This window comes from Myotis brandtii, unplaced genomic scaffold, assembly GCF_000412655.1.
Source record: "Myotis brandtii unplaced genomic scaffold, ASM41265v1 scaffold927, whole genome shotgun sequence".
NCBI lineage: Eukaryota > Metazoa > Chordata > Mammalia > Chiroptera > Vespertilionidae > Myotis > Myotis brandtii.
The window spans coordinates 2,515,810-2,537,654 of NW_005371823.1; the positions used below are offsets into that span (position 1 = coordinate 2,515,810).

At 37.8% G+C, this 21,845-nt stretch overlaps 1 protein-coding gene and 1 pseudogene across 2 annotated transcripts in view; one reads left to right on the forward strand and one right to left on the reverse strand.

The window, feature by feature from the left end:
* The window catches only part of DPH6 (diphthamine biosynthesis 6), a 170,747-nt gene that overhangs the window by 20,742 nt on the left and 128,160 nt on the right, over positions 1–21,845 (reverse strand). For both annotated transcript variants that reach the window (XM_014532961.1, XM_005885769.2), the window contains one exon: positions 9,832–9,893. In XM_014532961.1, the coding sequence (XP_014388447.1) occupies positions 9,832–9,893 (62 nt within the window). The remainder of the gene's footprint in view (positions 1–9,831; positions 9,894–21,845) is intronic.
* LOC102242243 lies at positions 12,593–15,145 on the forward strand (annotated as a pseudogene).

The following is a 21,845-nucleotide window of genomic DNA, read 5'->3' on the forward strand; positions in this document are numbered from 1 at the left end:
TGACAGGGGGCGGCGCCCCAACTCCCCAATCGGCCCTGCTCTGAGCCTGACCAGGGGCTGCACCTAGGGATTGGGCGTGCCCTCTGCCACCCGGGAGCAGGCCTAAGCCAGCAGGTCGTTATCTCCCGAGGGGTCCCAGACTGCGAGAGGGCACAGGCCGGGCTGGGGGACCCCCCTCCCCCGCCCCCCAAGTGCACAAATTTTTGTGCACCGGGCCTCTAGTATAACTATATGGGAAGATGGAAGGAGAGAATAAGTGCACATATGTGATGAGGCAAAGGGAGTTCAGACAGCTAAATCTGCATATTCTAGAGTGGGAAGTCAATAAATATGGCTAAAGGTGGGGGGATGGGAGCTGGGGGGAATCATGAAGCACTAATATAAATATGTAATTTAGAGATATGGAGGTAAATATCAAATGATCAACTTCAAGAGATAAGTCTGATGGAGACTAGGAAGGTTGCACTGAAATTTGAAGAACTATTTGAGAGTACAAACTTTGACAAACATTGTAAAATATCACAAAAATAGAAATACTCTTAAACATTTAAAGAAACAGTTCTAAACCTTTAAAATTTGATGCAAGTTTTAAAATTTTATTTTATTTTTTAGACAGAGGAAGAGGAGGAGAGAGAGAGAGAGACAAAGAGAAACATCGATGTGAGAGAAACATAATCTGTTAAATTTATGATGATATAATCATATGTAGAATATGAATATGATGGAACCTACACAGCCATTAATTAATATATTTTCAAAGTAGATTTAGTTATGTGGAAAAATAAGCATTGTTTAACATAGGGAAAAAAGACAAATTGTATGTATAGTTGAACCTAGTTATGTAAATAAAACGTATAAGTATTTAATTTTGTGAACTAGAAGAACAAGGAACTCTCAGGAAAGAATCCATTATGGAATATACCAACATGTTAGCAGTTCATGGGGCAAAAGAACTATGTGTGTGTTTTTTTTATTTGCTTCCCTACACTTTATTATATCTCAAATTTTCAGCAATAGGCAAGTATTTCTATGTTATTTTTAAAAAACTGCCATTTATCTCTATTCATATTCCATTTTTTCTTTATCACAGGCAAACATTTAAAAGTATTTAATGTGTATCTCCTATCTATGCCCTTGCAAATGTATTATTATATTGTGCGCCTATAGTTTTAATTTATTTTAATGTTGATTTTATTCATTTGGCATTTTGCTGTTGTATGCACATTGAATTATTTTTCTAACGACAGACTTGTCTTTCATAATGGGAACCTACCACATTTTAACTACTGACTCCTCCAGAAATAGACATTCATATTGCCCCTTCCAGAAGGACATGGATATTTAATCTAGGCACTGCAATATTGCCCTTCACAATAGTAGTAACAATCTATATTCTTAGAGGGGTTGTATAAAATCACCACCTGCCAAAAGTTGGCATCATCTATCTTTCTCATTTGTGCCAAACTAGTACAAAGTAACATCTCACTGTTGCTTTAACTTGTATTTTTCTGAATGCTGAATCAGTTTGAGCATCTCTTCATATCCATATTAACTTAGGGACATTCTTTATCTGCATAGTGGTTCTCCATAGCCTTTGCCACTTTTCTGGTAGAACTGCTATCTTACATCTTGATATATACCAGTTAATAATTCCTTGAGAGTTTTAAATATTACTCTAATTGTAGTGTCTAACATTTTTTTCTATATATTTTACAAAGATGAAAAGTTTCAGAATTATTCTTTAGTAATGGCAAATTTTACTTATAATAGTAAATGCTGCTAACTTTTATTGAACACTAAGAATGTGGATACTGAGCTAAGCACCTTACATATCATTCCATTGTTATTACTTCCATTTCAGGTAAGCGGTAGAATTAGTATTTGTACCTGGACTCCTGGGTACAGAAGTAACTTACATCTGACCCCATGGGGTCTGAATGAACTATGGAAAGGACTCTTGCCTAAAGGTATCACCTTCCATTCACCACCCCTGCCATGAACTTCTGTGATTCTCACAATTAAGTATTCATTTCTGCCATAGCAGCACAATTTACAATAGCTAAGATTTGGAAACAGCCTAAATGCCCATCAGCAGGTGAGTGGATTCAAAAACTGTGGTACATCTACACAATGGAATACTATGCTGCTGTAAAAAGGAAGGAACTCTTACCATTTGCAGCAGCATGGATGAACCTGGAGTGCATTATGCTAAGCAAAATAAGCAGGTCAGAGAAAGGTAAATATTACATGATCTCACTCATTTGTGGATTAGAATGAACAACATAAACTGATGAACAAAAATAGATCTAGAAACATAGAAGCATCAAATAGACTGACCAACCACAGAGGGAAGGCAGGGGAGTGGGGGGTGGGAGGTTAAGAGATCAACCAAAGGACTTGTATGCATGCATATAAGCATAACCCATAAACACAGACAGTAGGAGGGTGAGGGCATGTGCTGGGGGTGGGAATGGCCGGGGAGAGGTCAATGGAAAAAAAAGGAGATATATGTAATACTTTAAACAATAAAGAATTTTAAAAAATATTCATTTCTGCAAGGAAAATCATTATAATATGCAAAATCCTCTTAAAAATATTAACTCTTAGACACACTATAGCAAAGGGTTAATATATTAGCTAAATTGATTTACTATATTAAAAAGTCATGTCGACCCACATTATACAAGAGATAGATGAGAAGTGGCTCAGGAGATCTGAGGCAGGTGAACAAAACTTTCTCTTTCTTTGCCACCCCATACAAGTCTATAGGTTGTCTGTTTCCTCCCATTCTTCTTTTGGATTCCTTGACCTCTTCAGGAGAGTTGAGTCAACAAATTGAAAAATAAATATGGATTTGATCTTTTATGTCACTTAATGAGGTTAATACCATTATTCATAAAGACAAGGAGATATAGGCATTCCTTAAAATCTGATTTGTCTTAGGCAATAATACAGAAAATAGAATCTAAGACAATAAGTTAAAAAATACCCTCTATTTGCAGAAAGAAGATAGTGTTTGACTGATGATTCATTCACTTTTATATTAGAACTAGAGGTCCAGTGCACAAAATTCGTGCACGGGGGTGGGGTGGGGGGGGTGTCTCTCAGCCCAGCCTGCACCTTCTCGTAGTCCAGGAGCTTGTAGGGAGTGGGCCTTAGCTGTCAGTTGGACATTCTTAGCAGTCGATTTGCATATTAGCCTTTTATGCCTGCAGGATCGGCTGAAATCAGCTCTCTGACATCCCCCCAGGGTCCTGGATTGTGAGAGGGTGCAGGCCAGCCCAAGGGGCCCCACTGGTGCACGATCGGGTCCGGGGAGGCACATGGGAGGTTGGCCAGCTGGGGAGGGACTGCGGGAGGGCTCCAGGGCATGTCTGTCCCATTTCGCTCAGTCCCAATCAGCTGGACCCCAGCAGCAAGCTAGCCTACTGGTCGGAGAGTCAGCCCCTGGTAGTCAGTGCATGTCACAGCAACTGGTCGACTTTCTGCCCCCTGGTGGTCAGTGTAAATCATAGCGAGTGGTTGAGCGGCCTTAGTATATCATTAGCATATTACGCTTTGATTGGTTGAACGGACGACTGGACACTTAGCATACTAGGTTTTTATTTTATAGGATCATTGTTCTCTTGTATGTCAAGCAATTGATTGAGTTTCCTTTGTGAGTACATGCAAAAATGAAGGGAAAAAAGAAGAGTCTGAATGAAAATCTTGGTTGTGTATGATAACTGCTGTGAAAGAGGTGAGAAACAAATTGCTAACTAAAAATGTATTAAGCACTCTCTTTATGGCGAGCTGTGGACATAAAGATTAGACTATGGAGAAGCCAGAGACAAAGATACTCAGATAACTATTGAAGGGGAAAAATCCTTAAAATGTAAATTACCCATCAATATTCATTCATCTCTTTAGAGAAATTTATACCATCCTGGAAAGATATTTGCCAAAATAAGCACAGCTAAATTCTAAAGTAAAATTTCTTCAAATATTACTTCCATTTTTCCCTCTCTCTTCTCCATTCCTGCAGTTCCAATTATATGTGTGATAAACTTCTCTCCCTTACATCTGCTGTAATCTTTTCTTGATTTTCCATCATATATTCTCTGTGCTTCAGTCTGGATATTTTATATCACCTATTCTTCCAATTCTTAACTGTCTATACAACTGTATTAACTATACTGGTAAACCCATGTATTGTACTAGTATTCTTAATTTCAGGCATTCTATTAAGTTCTAGAATTCAATTTGATTCTTTTATATAAATTCAAACTCTCCCCTAAAATAGTTCATAGGCACTTTAAAGTCTAAACTGATAATTGGATTAAATAAATATCCTCTGAGACTCTTTCTATTGTGTGTCTTTCTCTGTTTTGGTTATCTCATCGGTTCTCCTGAGATGGTTGGCAATTAAAAAAGAATAAATTTACTGGCTTGGTAATTTTTGACTGCCTTTAGAAACTGTACGTGAAATCTATTAGAGATAATCTGAGGCTTTGAACCACCTTATCGTTCTTAGGAAAGAAATAGGCAGTAAGAGTAGGATCAGATTTCTTTAATTCAGTCTAGGATTGATATGATTCAAAGTTGGATGTAAGTATTTGCAAGAACTGGACTGTTTCCAGTTTGCCTTAACTTTTAGGGTGCAGCCCATTTAAGAATCCAACTGGAAACCTGCAGAGCTGGCCAGGTCCACTCTGCTTCGGTTTGCCCTGAATTCTGATTTTTGTCTCCACAGCCTATTAAGCTGATGAAAGCCCTACTCAGCTTCTTAGCTGAAGTGTTATCCTCAACTTCTTGGCATCCCTGCATTATTTTTTTTTAATCAGAAAGTTCCTTAATGGGAAATGAGACCATAGTCAGAACTTTCATCCTCTCTGGAATTTTGATAATTCAAATTATCTCAGTTTTTATCATTCCTTAATGCCTTCCAATATTACTTTTGTTTTAATTTCATACAGCTTTTCTAGTTGTTTGTATTGAGTTTGTCTGATGCAAGTTATCCCATCAAAGCTGAAAATATCTATTAAATATCTATTAAAACATATATACCCTGTGACCCAGCATTTCCATTCTAGGATCTTATCCTACAGAAAAGCTCATACATGCCCCCAAAACATACGTATAATAATGTTCATCTAGAGTTATTTGTAATAGCAAAAGACATAAAAGATACCAGTAAAGAATAAAGATCATCAATAAAAAACAGGTTCAATATATTATCCACGTAATAGAACACAATGATGTTGTGGAAACAAATGAACTGGATTTTTAATGTGTTAAAATGGAAGATGAAAAATAATGTGCATATTATATTCCAATTTAGGTAAAACTGGATAAATGCATGCATATATATTTACATATGCAAAAATGCTTTTGAAGAGATATATTAGAATACAAAAGAGTGGTTGATCTGGAAAAGAACAGAAAACTGGGGTCTCTGATTCAGTGGAAGATTTTTCATTATTTTAGAGTGGTTGAATTTACTTTTTACATATTGCATGCCTGAATTGTATAATAAACATGATTTAAGAGAAAAATAAAGTATAAGAGAAGTGCTACATACTAGCAAAGAAGAAAATGGCAGTTCAAAGGAGGCTTATTTAAGCAAGAAAACCTCACAGTATTAATTGCTGAGTTTAGACTTTAAGGCAGCGGTTCTCAACCTGTGGGTCGTGACTCCTTTGGCTGTCGAATGACCCTTTCACAGGGGTCGCCTAAGACCATCCTGCATATCAGATATTTACATTACAATTCACAACAGTAGCAACATTACAGTTATGAAGTAGCAGCGAAAATAATTTTATGGTTGGGTCACAGGATGAGGAACTGTATTTAAAGGGTCAGAAGGTTGAGAACCACTGCTTTAAGGGAAGATTGGATTTAGTGAAGTGAAGGAGAGATAAAGCATGCAGAGAAGGGAATTGGACCATGGGAGTAGATGGGGATACACACTCTAGGGCAGGGGTGGGCAACCTTTTTGTGAGTGCATGCCAAAACCAGCAAAATCTCTGACTCAAAATTCTTCTGTGTGCCAACCCTAATTTTTTGAGAACATGTTACGCCTACTTGATATCTCTTAAGGTGTGTACGTATGTGAAGAACCTTGAAGAAATAATAAAATTCATTCGAGCGACAAAAACACAGTATATGATGATGAAAAATACATTTATTTTTTAATGTATACATGTACACTGATAGTCCGACAGAAAACTTTATGACTCCGTTTGATATTATCAGTGGGACTTTTGCTGCTGCATCACTGATGACAGAGATTTTACATCAGGTTTATATTTCGTGACCTTCAGAGATATGCACGAGCTACTACTTTCATCCGTCAGGCTACTCCTATTACGAGACTTAACAAAATTCATCACTGAGAACAAAGATTCACAAGCGTATGTGGATGAAAACATGGAGAGTAACACTGTTGCAAAGTTTTTCACTTCTCTCTGGTACTCCTGTCTCTAATCGCTTTTTTTCAATGTTTTCCAAGTCAACTCTAAGGTCAATAAATTTCTGCTTCCAAATTGAGCTACTCTGAAATTCAATCAACTGCATTTCAAAGTCAGCCATGTCTATGGTCTTTAAGATAATGTGTTATGTAAAATTATTTATTTATCTAAGATGCACCTACACTGGATTTATCTGAAAAATAACAAAGTCGATATTAAGAAAAAAACTGTAAATGGAAGATTATAAGAGAGGGTTTCACGTGCCAGCAAAAGTTACTGGCATGCCATGCTTGGCACGCATGCCAGGGATTGCCCACCCCTGCTCTAGGGAAACCATCAACAGTTCTAAATTAATGAAGGATAGCGTAGATATAGGAGACTGGCTGTCTTACAACCTTCATTTTCCCCAAAGACAGACTGTGCCATGTTAAGGAGTTTACATTTTGTTTTGAGGCAATGGGGAATGACTCACAGTTTATAAGGAAAGTGATATGATCAGATTTGTATTTCATATATATCATGATAGCAATACTGTGAACAATGGATTGACAAAGGGTAAGGCAGGTGGGAGATAGAGTTAAGCTATAAGACTGCTGCAATATAGTACTTGTCTTTCTCTAAGTGGCATATTTTACTTAGCATAATGCTCTCCAGGTCCATCCAGGCTGTGGCAAAGGGTAAGATACCCTTCCTTTTAAAGGTTGAGTAGTATTCCATTATATAAACATACAACAGCTTTTTTAATCCACTCATTTATACTGATGGACACTTGGGCTGCTTCCAAATTTTGGCTATTGTAAATAATGCTGCAAGTACCACATAATTTGACTCATATGTGGAATCTAATGAACAAAATAAACTAACAAATAAAATAGCAACAGACTCATAAACAGAGAACAGACTGACAGTGGTCAGAGGGGAGAGGGGTTGTGGGCTGAGTATAAAAAGGAAAGGGATTAATTAAATAAAAAAATCCATTGACACATATAATAGTAGGGTGATTATCCAAGGGAAAGAGGGGTACAGGGAGGTCCAAGAGGGAATAGGGGGGATAAGTGGTGATAGAAAGAGACTTGACTTGAGGTGGTGAACACACAATACAATATACAGATGATGCATTGTAGTATTGTATACCTCAAACCTACATAATTTTATTAACCAATGTCACCTCAATACATTTGAAAAAAAAGCAAAAAAAAAGAGGAAAAGAGAAAAGATTGCTGCAATAACCTAGGGCAGACCCTAATGCAGTGACAATAAGGATTAAAAGAAACAGATAATAAGATAGTAAGATGATAGAATTAAAAGAACTTGGAGCCCTATCTATATATATATAAAATCCTAAGTGACATTACAACTGGTCTCTATGACAACACACTGACCAGCAGGGGGTAGACACTCAATGCAGGAGCTGCCCCCTGGTGGTCAGTGCGCTCCCACTGCCAACCTCCTACTGCCAGCCAACCTCCCACGGTCCCTCCCCGCTGGCCATCCAGCCTCAATCGGCTCCAATCGGGTCTGGGAGAGACAGCTCTGATCAGCTCCGATCACCGGCCAGGCTGAGGGACCCCACCAGTGCATGAATTTGTGCACCAGACCTCTAGTTCATAAATAATGGAATATGTGAAATCATTTATTACAATTCACTTTTTTTGGCTTAGACAACTCAGTAGACAATGGGATCCCTCATTGCCAGGAAAGAAATGTTCAGTTCTGCAGTTAAGGTGAGGTGCTTGAGGACATCTAAGACAGGAAGGTGCTAACACATGCCTGGAGCACATGAGAAATGGAAGAACAGACTTAATTGGCATAAGAATAAAATTGGCAGTTGAAGTCCTGGGGATATCTAACATTACCACAGGAGGAAGGCTATGGATGGAACTACAACATGTAAGGGGTGAAATATATATGGTAAGCCCCACAAGTAAGCTAAGGAAGTACTCAGAAGGTGTAGGAGTGAATGGCATCATAGAAGCCAATGGACGACAGTTTCAAGAAGGCATACCCTCTTTCAGAGAAGTCTAGAAAGGCAGGGCCTCAAATGTGTTACTGATACCAAGGAACCAGAAGATGATATACTTGATCACTGTTTTAGAATTTCTTAGGGCTTGTTTAGAGATGTGAACATAGATACAATGCTGGCCATAAAGCAAATCGCCTTAGGAAGAGTCTAATCAGAGGGGCATGGAAAGTAACCATGCCCATTAGATAGACTTAAATAAATGAACACCAACTTGTCTAGAAATCAAATATAATTTGTCATAATTATATAAACATTTCATTTTTATTTTAATCTTTACTATTTGCCTAGAACATATTAAGTCCTTAATAATGCTTAATGAAAGAAAGAATGAATTAGCATCTTAGGAATTTCTAAGCATTTGGTACATATTGATAAACTACAAAATAATCAAATATAAATAACTCAAAGAAAATGTGAAAGCCATAAAGTTAATGAAGAGTGTAACTGCCAACAGTTCACATCACAGCAATGGTATTAACAATGCTGATGAATTAAGAGTATGGGAGGGAAAATGATAACATTAAAGGAGATCATAAAAGTTCTTTCATAAAAATAGGGTGATTTTCTTTTTTCCATCATGATTGTGAAATAAAAAACTCTAATAATTATACTATTCTCGTTCATGAAACACTACCATACTATTCATAACATTTGCCCTAAAACTCTAGTAAAATACAGGGTGGGAAAAAGTAGGTTTATAGTTGTAGCACAAATAATACAATAATTAATAAATAGTAATATAAAAATAAATTCTGTTTTGCATACTCACAACTAAAAACCTACTTTTACCCACCTCTGTATAACACAGTTAATAGAAAAGAGTGAAAATAACTGAATTTTTCTTTAATGTTTAGAACACATTTAGTATTTGACAACAATAATGGCTAAGCAATTGTAACTTGAAAACTTGGGGAACTTCTTTACTACTCTGTAAATTAATTTTCTAATTGGTAAAAGAGAAGAGGTTAAAGTAGATATTCTTTAAAGGAAGTTTCTACTCACATTTCTGATGAAAAAACATCTAATCACAAAGATTATCAGATACTTATGAGTATAGGACTTTTTGTATAGCCTAACATGTCCATTTCAATAAAAGTAAACTTTCTGATAGAACAATTTCCTTTTATATACAGCTTACTTTTTTACTTAGGCCAACAAGCTGGTAATAATTTCTATAATTAATTTTAGACATTTTAATACCCATTAGAACGTTAAGGTTTTCATAAAAATGTATCATGAATATATCTGAGTTTTTCTAAATTAAATTTGATTTCATAATTACAACATAGCACTATTTGTTCTGCCCTTTAGATACCTACAGATGCCTACACTTTGAGAAACATGTAGATAAATTCTTACCTCTAAGAGATGAGGCTCCATTTGATCCAGGGTTTTTCCAAGATGCTTATCTGGACTTAAACCTGTCAAGAAAGTTTACAATTTTTAAAATAAATGTCTGAGTAAAAGTTTAAAGACATATCTCCTTCCCTCAACCCCTCCTCACTTGGAAACCAGTATGTGTGTATTTTAAATTGACCCTAAAATAAAATGTACTTTGCTAATATACACTTTTATTCCCTTTCAATAACTGTTTTTCTTGTTCCTGAAAAATGTTTTCTTCCAATTCATTTCAATTGCATTGTGACAACTACCAGATTCACTGTTTCAACCGCCCCCCCCCCTTTTTTAGGAATTGTATGTAATTAGGACAGACAAAAACAAGTATCATTTCAAAAATATAAAATTTAAAACCTTGATATTTTAATTTTTATTCCTCTTTACTATTATTTATATTTTAAATTGTATTTATTAAATTGATTAGGGTGACACTGGTCAACATGAACATGTAAGTTTCATATGTGGATTTCTATGTTACAAGATCTGTATATTGCACCCTGTGTCCACCACTCAGAGTCAAATCTTCTCTTGTCACCTCATATTAGGATCCCCTACTCTCCCCACCCCCTTCCCTCTGACAACCACCACTGTGCTGTTTGTGTTCATAAGTTTCAGTTTTATATACCACATGAATGAAAACATGGTTCTTAGCTTTTTCTATCTGACTTATTTCACTTAGCATAATGTTCTCAAGGTCCATCCATGTTGTTGCAAATGATGCTATTTCATTCTTTCTTATGGTTGAGTAGTATTCCATTGTGTATATGTACCACATCTTCTTTATCCAGTCCTCTATCACAGGGCACTTTGGTTATTTCCATGTTTTGACCATCATGAATAATGCTACAATAAATATAGGGGTGCATATATCTTTGTGAATTCATGATTTGGGGTTTTTCGGGTATCTACCCAGGAGAGGGGTTGCTGAGTCATATGGTAGCTCTATTCTTAATTTTTTGAGGAATTGCCAGATTGCTTTCCATAGTGGTTGTACCAATCTACGTTCTCACCAGCAGTGAATGAGATTTCCTTTTTTTCTACAACCTCTCCAACACTTGTTATTGCTTGTTTTGTTGATACTGGTCATTCTAACAGGTGTAAGATGGTATCTCATTGTAACTTTGACTTGCATTTCCCTAACTGCCAGTGAGGTTGAATATTTTTTTTCATATATCTATTGGCTAGTTGTATATCTTTTTGGGGAGAGGTGTATTTTCAGGTCCTCTGCCCACTTTTTGATTGGATTGTTTGTTTGATTGGTGTTAAGTTTTACAAGTTCTCTATATGTTTTTAATTTTATTTTTTAACTCATGGACAACAGTGAGAATTTTCTGATTCATACCTATTTTATCTGAACTTCAAACATCTTACTTAGAGAATAAATAGAAAATAGAAGAGTGGTAGACTGGTAGGCTTATCTAGTTAATTCACCATATAAAAGGCTAAGTGACCGACCATACATCCGCCCGACGGGCCGGTACATATGACGTGCACTGGCAATTTAAAAATAAATGTTGACTCGCACATGTGCGATACATATAAAGCTCTTGCTGGTGCCAATGGCTCGCGTGTGTTTCTCAAAACTGAAGTATTAACAGGATCTGCAAAAGGAGAGGTTGTTCTGATTTCAAGAATTGATTTGTCCCCGTCTGACACTGGCCTCCCATTTAAATTAATTCAAAGACAGTTTCCTGTGATGCCAGCATTTGCAATGACTATTAATAAATCACAAGCACAAATACTAGACAGAGTAGGAATATTCCTACCTGAACCCGTTTTCTGACATGGTCAGTTACATGTTGCTTTCTCTAGAGTTTGAAGAGCGTGTGATGTTAAAGTTGTAAAAACTTCATCACACGGGAAATTAGTCAAGCACTCTGAAAGTGTTTTTACTCTTAATGTGGTATACAGGGAGATATTGAATAAGTTTAATCAATTCATCAGTTATTGTTTTTATCACTTGTTTTTAAATCATGTTTTTTTGGTTTTATGTCATGTTTTTATACATGTTTTTACATGTCTTTGTTGTTGTTATATCATGTTGTTATTGTTTATTTATTAATCAATTTATATATTATTTTCATATACATTTTACTAATTTTCTTTCATCTCTGACACTTCTATTATAGAGAAAGGGTGAATAGTGATATTAAAATATTTCTTCTAATTTAATTTCCTTTCATTGTGCACGGATCCATGCACCAGGCCACTAGTAGCATATAAACACAAATAGTTGTACCGTCAAATTAATATTTCACTTTGATGACCACTTCTGTGACAATGTATTTTCCAAGTAAAGACAGAGACAACACTGAAAAATCATTATGTATCAATAGCACGTGCATAGTCTCCTAAAGATGTTGAACCAGTGGCTTTTGCAGTGGCAGCAGCCACCACTAATACAGGACAAACAGAGGGGAGGTGAGGGCTGGAGTTCCCGCCCCGGCCCCCACTGGAGGTTGGAGCCTGCAGTCCCTCCACAGTGGTAATACTGAGCCCTGAGCCTGGGCTCTGACCAGGCGCATGCAGGGCACCAGAATGGACTCCCAATGCCTGGCCAATCCAGGGGCTCCACACTGGATTTCCAGATTCACAAGATGGCTAACATTATGGAAAGAGAAGTATAACCTTATCTTCTTTCACTATGGGGGTAGGTTTGGCAGATGGAGAAGCTGACCGAACTTCGATCTTGCCACATTTATAAGTTGCTGAAGTTTAAGAGATGCTTCTTGGTGATAGCAAAGATGTCGTTGGACCACAACTGTGAAGAATCTCAACTTCTGACACCAGGAAAGATGAGTCAGTGCCAGGGGAAAGAAGTTTATCCAACCCAACCAAAGATTTGTATCAGCAATTTTTTAAGTCCAGCAAATCCTCATAGCCAGGGTTTTGAAAGAGGAAAGAAAGACATTTCTCAAAATAAAAATGCTTCTTCTCTTTCTATGTCAAAAGCAAGTCTGAGTCTAAACTTCAAAATGACTTGGAGAAGGGCAGTTCAGCTTCAAGCAAGCTCACTAAAAAAGAATACTGTATCTCAAGGTGGGAAAAAAATTTACCGAGAAGAAAAGAGCTGGGAAGGAGTTACTCAGTACAATCACAGACCCGTCTGTTACTGCTATGGCTGATTGGCTGAAGATTCGTGGTGCTTTAAAGAGCTGGACCAAGGTTGGTGTGTGTTGAAACCCAGGTGCTACTGATTTATAAAGCCCCCCAAAATGGTCAATAGGTAGGAACAGTCCTTCTGAATGCCTGTGAAATCGTTGAGCATCCATCAATAAAAGGATGGCTTTTGTTTCAAACTTTTTCATCCTTTGGAGCAGTTTATTTGGGCAGTAAAGGGTCCAAAAGGTGAAGAAGTTGGATTCATAACTCAGCCCTTTCCTAGCAGGATCATCTGAGCTACTTTGGAGTCAGATGGAAGGTGTTGAACGGATGTTTTGGAGTTGGCTTTGAAATGTCCTAGTCTCCTTAAACATATAATGACCAGGGAAGGAAAGGAACATGAATTGAGCATTTCATCAGAGAGCACACATGTGACTTTATATCACTTATTACATGCTAACAATATCCAGTCGCGACAACTTCTAGTTAAATGATAGTGAAATTGAACAACAGCATTTTGAGGACCAAGATATGTATTCTGATAAATCCAATAAAGAAAATGACCAAGAGCATGATGTGCCTGACAATGAGGTGATAGGGAAAAGCGAAGAAAGTGACACAGATACATCAGAAGGCAAGATGACACATATATCAAACTTGAGCCTCTTGAGCCTTTAAAGGAGACCACCTACACTGAGCAGAGCCATGAGGGACTCAGAGGGGAGGTGAGGTCTCTCAAATAGCAACGGTGTCTGAAGAAAACCAAAGCCTTATCTAGGCACTGCTGAGAAGTCCGTCCTGGCATGAACCTGTCCTACATTTATTTTGTCCTACATTCTTTTGTGAATAAACTTTCATATGACTATTGTCATGCAGATTTCCTACTGAAGCTGCTTTTGAAGAAAATCTTATTTCTGTTTGAAGAAAGCAGTGAAATGGTATTTGTCAGGATTCTATAAAAGACCAAAGGGACTGAACCTTATCATCATACACTTGGTGAGACTTTCAGTCATTTGTGGATTCATTCAGAACAAACAGCAAAACTTTTTATACTGCTGAACAGGTGTCCCACCACTACCTGCCTTTTATGTTAGTACTGAAAGGATGGGTTTTGCCTCAGTGGTAGTATCCTGGCTTAGTCCAAGTTCTATGGAAACTCATTATCTTCAATATTAGATGCAGAAGCACAATTAACTTTCTTGAATAGAGGTGAAGATTATGCAATAATAATGCCATATGCTCACTGTAAAGGAATTATTTATGCACAGTGACACAGGAGCTTGCTGGAACAATCAATATTACATGTCAAAAAAAACTAGATACTGTGCAATACTTGAATTTAAACTAAAGCCATTTCTAGGTAGTTGTGAGTGCCTGTGTTAATCAGATAGTAGGGAAACTTAAACTGGGAAAGGAAGTCTTAGCTACTCTGGAAGGCCATTGGGATAGTGAAGTTTTTATGAATGACAAAAAGACTGATAATTCAGAGGTTTTCTGGTACCTAACACCAGATGTTAAGCAATGGAGGTTAATAAGGCACATTGTAAAACTGGAAGAGCAGGGAGATTGAAGCAGTGAAACTCTGGCAGCAAGTCACTAGAGCCATAAATGCAAAAGACCAAACAGCAGCTACTCTACAGAAGTAAGTTTCAGAGGAAGCTCAAAGACAATCTGCCAGAGATTGGAAAACAAAAATGAAGAGTGGACCTACAAGTTACTTGAACTTGCTCAACACACGGGAGAATGGCATTACAAGTTTGCAGATACTCGACCATGGGACTCACTTAATGGTATGATACAGCTAGAAAAAGATGGTGCTATCCAGACCAAAATGAAACATTGCACTCCATGGTTAATGTCCCAAAATGAAACATAAGCCAACCAGGCAACAGAAGAAAGTGGCAAAAGGCTATTCTTCCACAGACCCTGATATACAGGATTCATCCAGAAGTAAAGCCCAATCAGTAAAACCAAGTACAAGAAAGAAAGGGATTGAATTGGGAGATAGTCAAAATTCCACTGAATCTATAAACACAGGAAGAAATGATGGCTCTTTGAAATAATTTAGTTTCAAACACATCTGCCCCTGGATTATTTTCTGCAACACAAAGACTACTTCATCGTTTTCCTCCCCATTTTGCTTCAAGTCATAATAAAATTCATATTTAAATAGTTCTTTACAGTTGAATCAATGACTTTGAATAATCAGATTCGGCCTGGGACCAATGTTCAAGTTGGCTTGATCTTTATTAAAACCTCACATAGAGATGTTATCCCTTTCCCTGCCCAAGGTCATAAAGTTAGTCTTTTATATTTTCTTTTCAGTTTTAAATGTTGCTATTCACATTTCAATCTTTAATCCAAGTAGAATTTACTTTTAGCTATATAATATGGAGTATTATAACGGTCTCTCTTGTTTATGTATAATAACTACTGTTTATGGAATCCCTTCCCAACTGAGGTACTGATGTACATGCCACCTCTGCCAACACAGAGTTGGCATTCATATGTAAGTCTGTGTCAAGTCACCTATAATTTACTTTATACTACTTCAGTATCACCAGTGCAATATACAAGTGTCTGTTTAATCTATTAGAAATGGTTAATTGGCCAGTAACAGACATTTTTAAGAACCCATAATTCTAGAGGCTACAACTCCTAGTTATCTTTATCTTAGACTAGAGGCCCGGTGCACGAAATTCATACGCAGGTACGGTCCCTAGGTCTGGCCTGTGATCAGGGCCATCTTCCCCGGCTGCCAGCAGCTAGCCCCACCCCCCGCTGTCACCAACACCCGATTCCCCATTTACTATCGGGCAATTGGAGCCTGCTGTCCGGGGGTTGGGGGGGTACTGAGAGATCGGCTGTTCCTGCCCACTCGCCAGCCCCTGCCCCTGCCACAGGGGTGTGGGGTGACTGGTGGGGTGGGGGCCTTGATCTGGTGCCGCCCACGTCCCCTGCCACCCAGTCCCAGTTTCCCGTTTGCCATCAGACAATGAGAGCCTGCTGGCCAGGGAAAGGAACCGAGAGGTGTTCAGTGCGCCTCATAGTGACTGGTTGAGCAGTTGTTCTGCTGTTAGGGTCAATTTGCATATTACCCTTTTATTATATAGGACTAGAGGCCCGGTGCACAAAATCTGTTCACGGGGAGGGGGGATGGAGGGTGTGTGTCCCTCAACCCAGCCTGCACCCTCTCCAATCTGGAACACCTCGAGGGATGTCCGACTGCTTGTGGGATCGGGCCTAAACGGGCAGTCGGACATCCCTCTCACAATCCAGGACTGCTGGCTCCCAACCACTCACCTGCCTGCCTGCCTGATCACCCCCTAACCACTCCCCTGCCAGCCGGATCGATGCCTAACTGCTCCCCTGCTGGCCCGATTGCCTCCAACTGCCCTCCCCTGCTGGCCATTTGTGGCAGCCATCTTGTGACCACATGGGGGCGGCCATTTTGTGCAAGGGCATGGCGGTCAATTTGCATATTACCTCTTTATTATATAGGATTTTCATATACATTTTACTAATTGTCTTTCATCTCTGACACTTCTATTATAGAGAAAGGGCAAATAGTGATACTAAAATATTTCTTCTAATTAACACCTGCCCTCTGCTGGCCTGGTCCCCCCCAACTGCCCTCTTCTGCAAGCCTGGTCGCCCCCGACTGCCCTCCCCTGCAGGGCTGGTCCCCCCCAACTGCCCTCCCCTGCCAGCCATCTTGTGTCCACATGGGGTGGCCATCTTGTGTGTTGGAGTGATGGTCAATTTGCATGTTATTCTTTTATTAGATAGGATAGGCAAGAGAAAGTTTGCTAATTAACCTAAAGGCAGTTAGAAATTACTTTTCCTTGTGAAATTTATTTATTTAAGAAAACAAATTATATAGTACTTACTATGTACAAGGCACTGTTTTAAGTGCTCTATAAATATTAACTAATTGAATTCTCAAAACAACCCAATAAGTAAGTACTATTATGGTCCTCATTTAACACAGGAGAAAATTGAGGCATTGAGAAGTTCAGTGATTCTCTAAAGTCATCCACTACCAAGAAATAAAATCAGAATTCAAACCCAGGCAGTCTGGCTGTGGAGCCCAAGCATTTAATACCATACTATTCTGTTTTTCTATGCTGGGTTAAGGATGTTTCCATTTGTACATCACTTGTTAAGATTTGTTTATTGTTTTTATGATTATACTAGTAACCCTGCACATAAATCTGTGTGCCAGTAGCTCTCTGCGGGGACTGGCTGCTCCGTGCCCGCTGCCCAGAGGCTCTCCATGGCCCAGAGGCCCATCCTGGGGTGGAACTCTTGCCTTGTCGCCACGGCAACAAAGCAAGCATTTCGCCAGGCCGCTCACACTGCCCGCTCTCAGCGGCCGCCCCCCCAGGACTGGGGAACTCCGGCAGGGCTGAGAGGACTGGGCGCCGCCATCTTTGTGATGGAGTGATGGTTAATTTGCATATTACCCTTTTATTAGATAGGATTTGTTAAATATGCTTAGAGCATGAACAAAGACCAAATGTTATATAAGTACTTTGTCCATATCTACTGAGATGCATTCCCCAACATTTTCACCAATACCAAATCTTATTAAATTTAAAACTTTTGCCATTCTGATAAAAATATTGGTATTTATCTCATTAGTATTTTTATTTGCATATCTTTACTTTTATATGATTGAGGTTGAACATGTTTTTTCAGACATTTATGGCCAGATTTATAATCTTTTTTTTTACTGTAAATTTATTTCATATTCTTTGACCATTTTTCTAATTGACTATCCATCCTTTTTTATTAATATTGAAACACTTCTAAACCAAGGCCATTTGTCCTGTGCTTATCAACAGTGTTTTTTTTCTAGGGTTTGTCATTTGTTTTATGAATTTTCTTATTGCAGAATACTTTATTGGTGATTGGTCTTTTATTGATAGATCTTGTCAGGTATTTAACAGTTTTTGGGTCTCATCAAAGTGCCAGCTATTTGTATTGTTTTCAATATTTTCTCCCATTTTAATTTTAAAAATTGTATTCTTACTTTTATCATTTCCTTTCCTGTTTTCTTTGTGTTCACTCAATAGCTCTTTTATTTCTGGTTTTTTGAGTCATTTATATTTACACATTTCTTATTTTTAAATAGAAGAATTTAAGACCCAATTTAGCTGCAGCCCAGAAGATGTGAAAAGTGGCACGTTTATTATCATTCAGTTTTCAATATTTTGTCATTATTACTGAGTCATGTAGAATTACTCTTGGTCAAAATATGTTTGTTTATTTTCACTATTTTGTGTTGTTTCCTAATTTGACTGCATCATGATCAAGACTGTAGTCTTTATTGTGACAATTTTATAAAATTCACTTAAGTTCCTTTGTGATTCAGACATAATTGAATTTTATGAATGTTCCATTTGTGCTTGAAAAATGTGTTCTTTATCTATTGAAAGCAAGATTCTATACCCAAGCATACAAAACCATAATCACAATTTTTAATTCTGCATTTCAAACCTATGGCCTTATTATAATTTGGTTTCCATAAGTCATCAGTTTCATAAAAGGTGGTCAAATCTTCCATTATAATTTTGGTTTTAATAATCTCTTGTAATTCTGCCAGTTTTGTGTTATTTAATTGACAGCTATATTGTTATGTGTATACAAATTCATAACTTCTAATACTCTTGTTGGGACTATTCCTTTTATCAAGAAGGAGTGACTGACTTTTCATCTCCATATGTGATTTTTATCTTATACTAGAGGCCTGGTGCACAGATTCATGCACCGGTGGGGTCCCTCGGCCTGGCCTGTGCCCTCTCGTAATCTGGAACCCCTCAAGGGATGTTGGATTGCCAGTTTTGGCCCAATCTCCGCAGGCCAGGCAGGGGACCCCACCAGCGCATGAATCCGTGCATCGGGCCTCTAGTATGTATATAAGATCTTTGGTTAATCTCTTCCCACCCTCCCCCCTCCCCTTTTCCTTCTGAGATTCATCAGTCTGTTCCATGCCTGTGTCTGCTCCCTGGTGGTCAGTGCATATCATAGCTACTGGTTGAATGGTCTAACGGTCGAGCGGTCGCTTAGGCTTTTATATATATAGATTCTATTTGTCAACATTACAACACCAGCTTTCCTTTGCTAATATTTTCCCATTATTTATTCTCAAATTTGTATTTGTTTTAGATTCTTATAAACTACATATAATTGGATTAAAAATATATCCTATTATAAATAATACTCTAAAGAACTGAGATGAACTATTTTACTTTATATGTCTGGACCTGTTTCTATCATCTTATTGTAGATTTTGTTACATTAAGTTTTGTATTTTTTTCCTTAGCTAATTTTTGCCTCATATTGGATTAAAAAGGACTTTTGTCTATTTTCTCTATTGTTTAGGAAGCATATATTGTATTTCTACTCTTTCAGTAAGCACTTGTAATTTTTAACATACATTCAAAGCTACAGTATTTTAGTCTAGATGTATTATCTAAAAATTTATGGTTCTTAGAATATAAATCTAAGAATTTATGTTTAGCATCCCTTTGACCAAGAGAAATGATTATGTTTTGATTAGACACTAAGTAAGCTCCTCAATTTTAGTTGTTATTATTGTGTTAAATTCGAGTTCCATCATTTTGTGCAAGAAAAATTAAGCTTACCAATATATTTTACAATGTCTATGCTCTCCGTTTTCATTCATTTCTCCAAGAATTGAATCTATTTCTCATCTGAAGTCCATTCTTTAGTTTTCACCGAAAATCTGTGAGTGGTAAACTCTTCTAGTTTTGTCATGTCTGATAATGTCCTATTTCACTCTCACCATTATATAATAGTTTAGTTGTAAAATATCACACCTTCAAGCATTAGTTGTTCCTAATGAGATTTATGCTATTTTTATTGCACAGCACCTGATATGCACTTTCAATTACACAACTTTCTTTAAGCTTAGAATATTTTCAACTATTATATCTGCAAATACTATTTTTTTGCCCTTTCTTCAATTTTTTTTTCTGAAAAAATCTAATATACAAACATTGTAATTTCCCAATATCCTCCAGATTTTTAAACTGCTCTTTCATTTTGTCCCCCTCTGTCCCTCTGCCTTCTGGGTGAAGTACTTTTTCCTGCTTCACTCATTCCCTCTGACTTAGCTCCTCTAGAGTTTATTTTTCCCACTGAGGTTTTTAAATGTTTCATTCCCCAAATTTCTAATTAGTTACTTTCACATCACACGGTTGCTGTTTCTTTCTGAGTGATTTATTTTTCTAATTGATTGCTTTTTCTTTAATGGGTGTTATGTTTTTCTTTATCTCTTTGAGGTTCTCCCACATATGGAGCACTTTTAGTCTGTTTCCCCACAGGATTATGATCTCCCACCTGTTTGCTTCCTGAAGCTTTGTATTACATCCCACAGCTTCAGTCCTGCTTACTATTGAATGTGTCTTTTCATTTCTAGTTCACAGAGTTGTTTATAATGTTTTCCACCATAGCTATGTCTTTCATACTCTTCCTTCATATATTCATCTATTATTGTCATGGGTTTGGAGTAAAAATTTGGAAAACTTAAAGCATGAATATACAAGGCCAGTATAACTAGATGTCATTTTTTTAGCCTCCCTTCCATTTAATTCCATGATTCCCATATACATATGGGTAACACAACCCACACATATCACATTGAGCTTTCAGGCTCTAGGTTACACATCATTAAAATCATTTTAAAAGTCTTTCATGATTGAATCTAAGAATTTATGGTTTGCATTCTCTACAAGGATCAAGGAGTAAATAAATGGCTGTCTAAAAAGCATGAAAGGAAATTTAAGAGCATACAATGTCTACAGGTGAGCACTGGAAGATCAAACTGGTGATCTTACAATTTTTCTTGCAGTCTTTTAATTCATTGTAGAGTCATCAAATCCCGGTTCTGAACTATTAAGGTAAGCAATAGCTGTTACATCTCATTTCAGAGACAGCTGCATTCAATGATGGATAAAGTAATTTGACTTGCCTTTAGATAAGGGAGTCAGTAAAATATGTAAACTTAAGCCACCCTGGGCACAGTTTTTCCACATGAATCTGTGATCATCATACAAGTACACCTTTGTAAAAATGACAAGTCATTGGAGACCTCATGATCACTGCCCAAATGACATGCATTTCAGATGGAGATCCCTAGCAATTCAAGTACTGTCCTTGAAAAATCAATGGCTTGAAGCCAACCTGATCTGAGATCTCTTCTAAATCAGTTGAAAATATCATACATGGGATGATTATGAGATGATTTTAGTCAGGGATGTGGTAGGAAGATTTTTATTATATACTAGAGGCCTGATGCATGAAATTCATGTGGGGGTGTCGGGGGTGGGAGAGGATCCCTCAGCCCGGTCTGCACCCTCTCACAATCCAGGACCCCTTGGACCTAAACCGGCAGTCGGACATCCCTCTCGCAATCTGGGACCCCTCACTCCTAACCGCCCGTTGGCTCGCTCCATACTGCTGGGTGCACTGCTCCTTAGTGCTGCCGTGAGCCTGGCTTCTGGCTGAGCAGCACTCCAGCTGTGGGAGCACACTCACTACCAGGGGGCAGCTCCTGCGTTGAGTGTCTGCTCCCTGGTGGTCAGTGTGCGTCATAGCAAACGGTCGTTCTGGTCATTCCGCCATAGGGTGGCTGGGCTTTTATTATTATATAGAGTAGCCCGGTGCAAGAAATTCGTGCACATTGAAAGGGAATTAATTAGAGGAACGTAATTTGGACTCACTAATATCAATAATAATATAGCACGAGGCAGTCCGTCTTTCTGAAATTCAATTACATGAATTTTAACTATTACTTTGCCAAATAAATGGAATTTACAGATATCATTTAAAAGAGCATTCAGCTT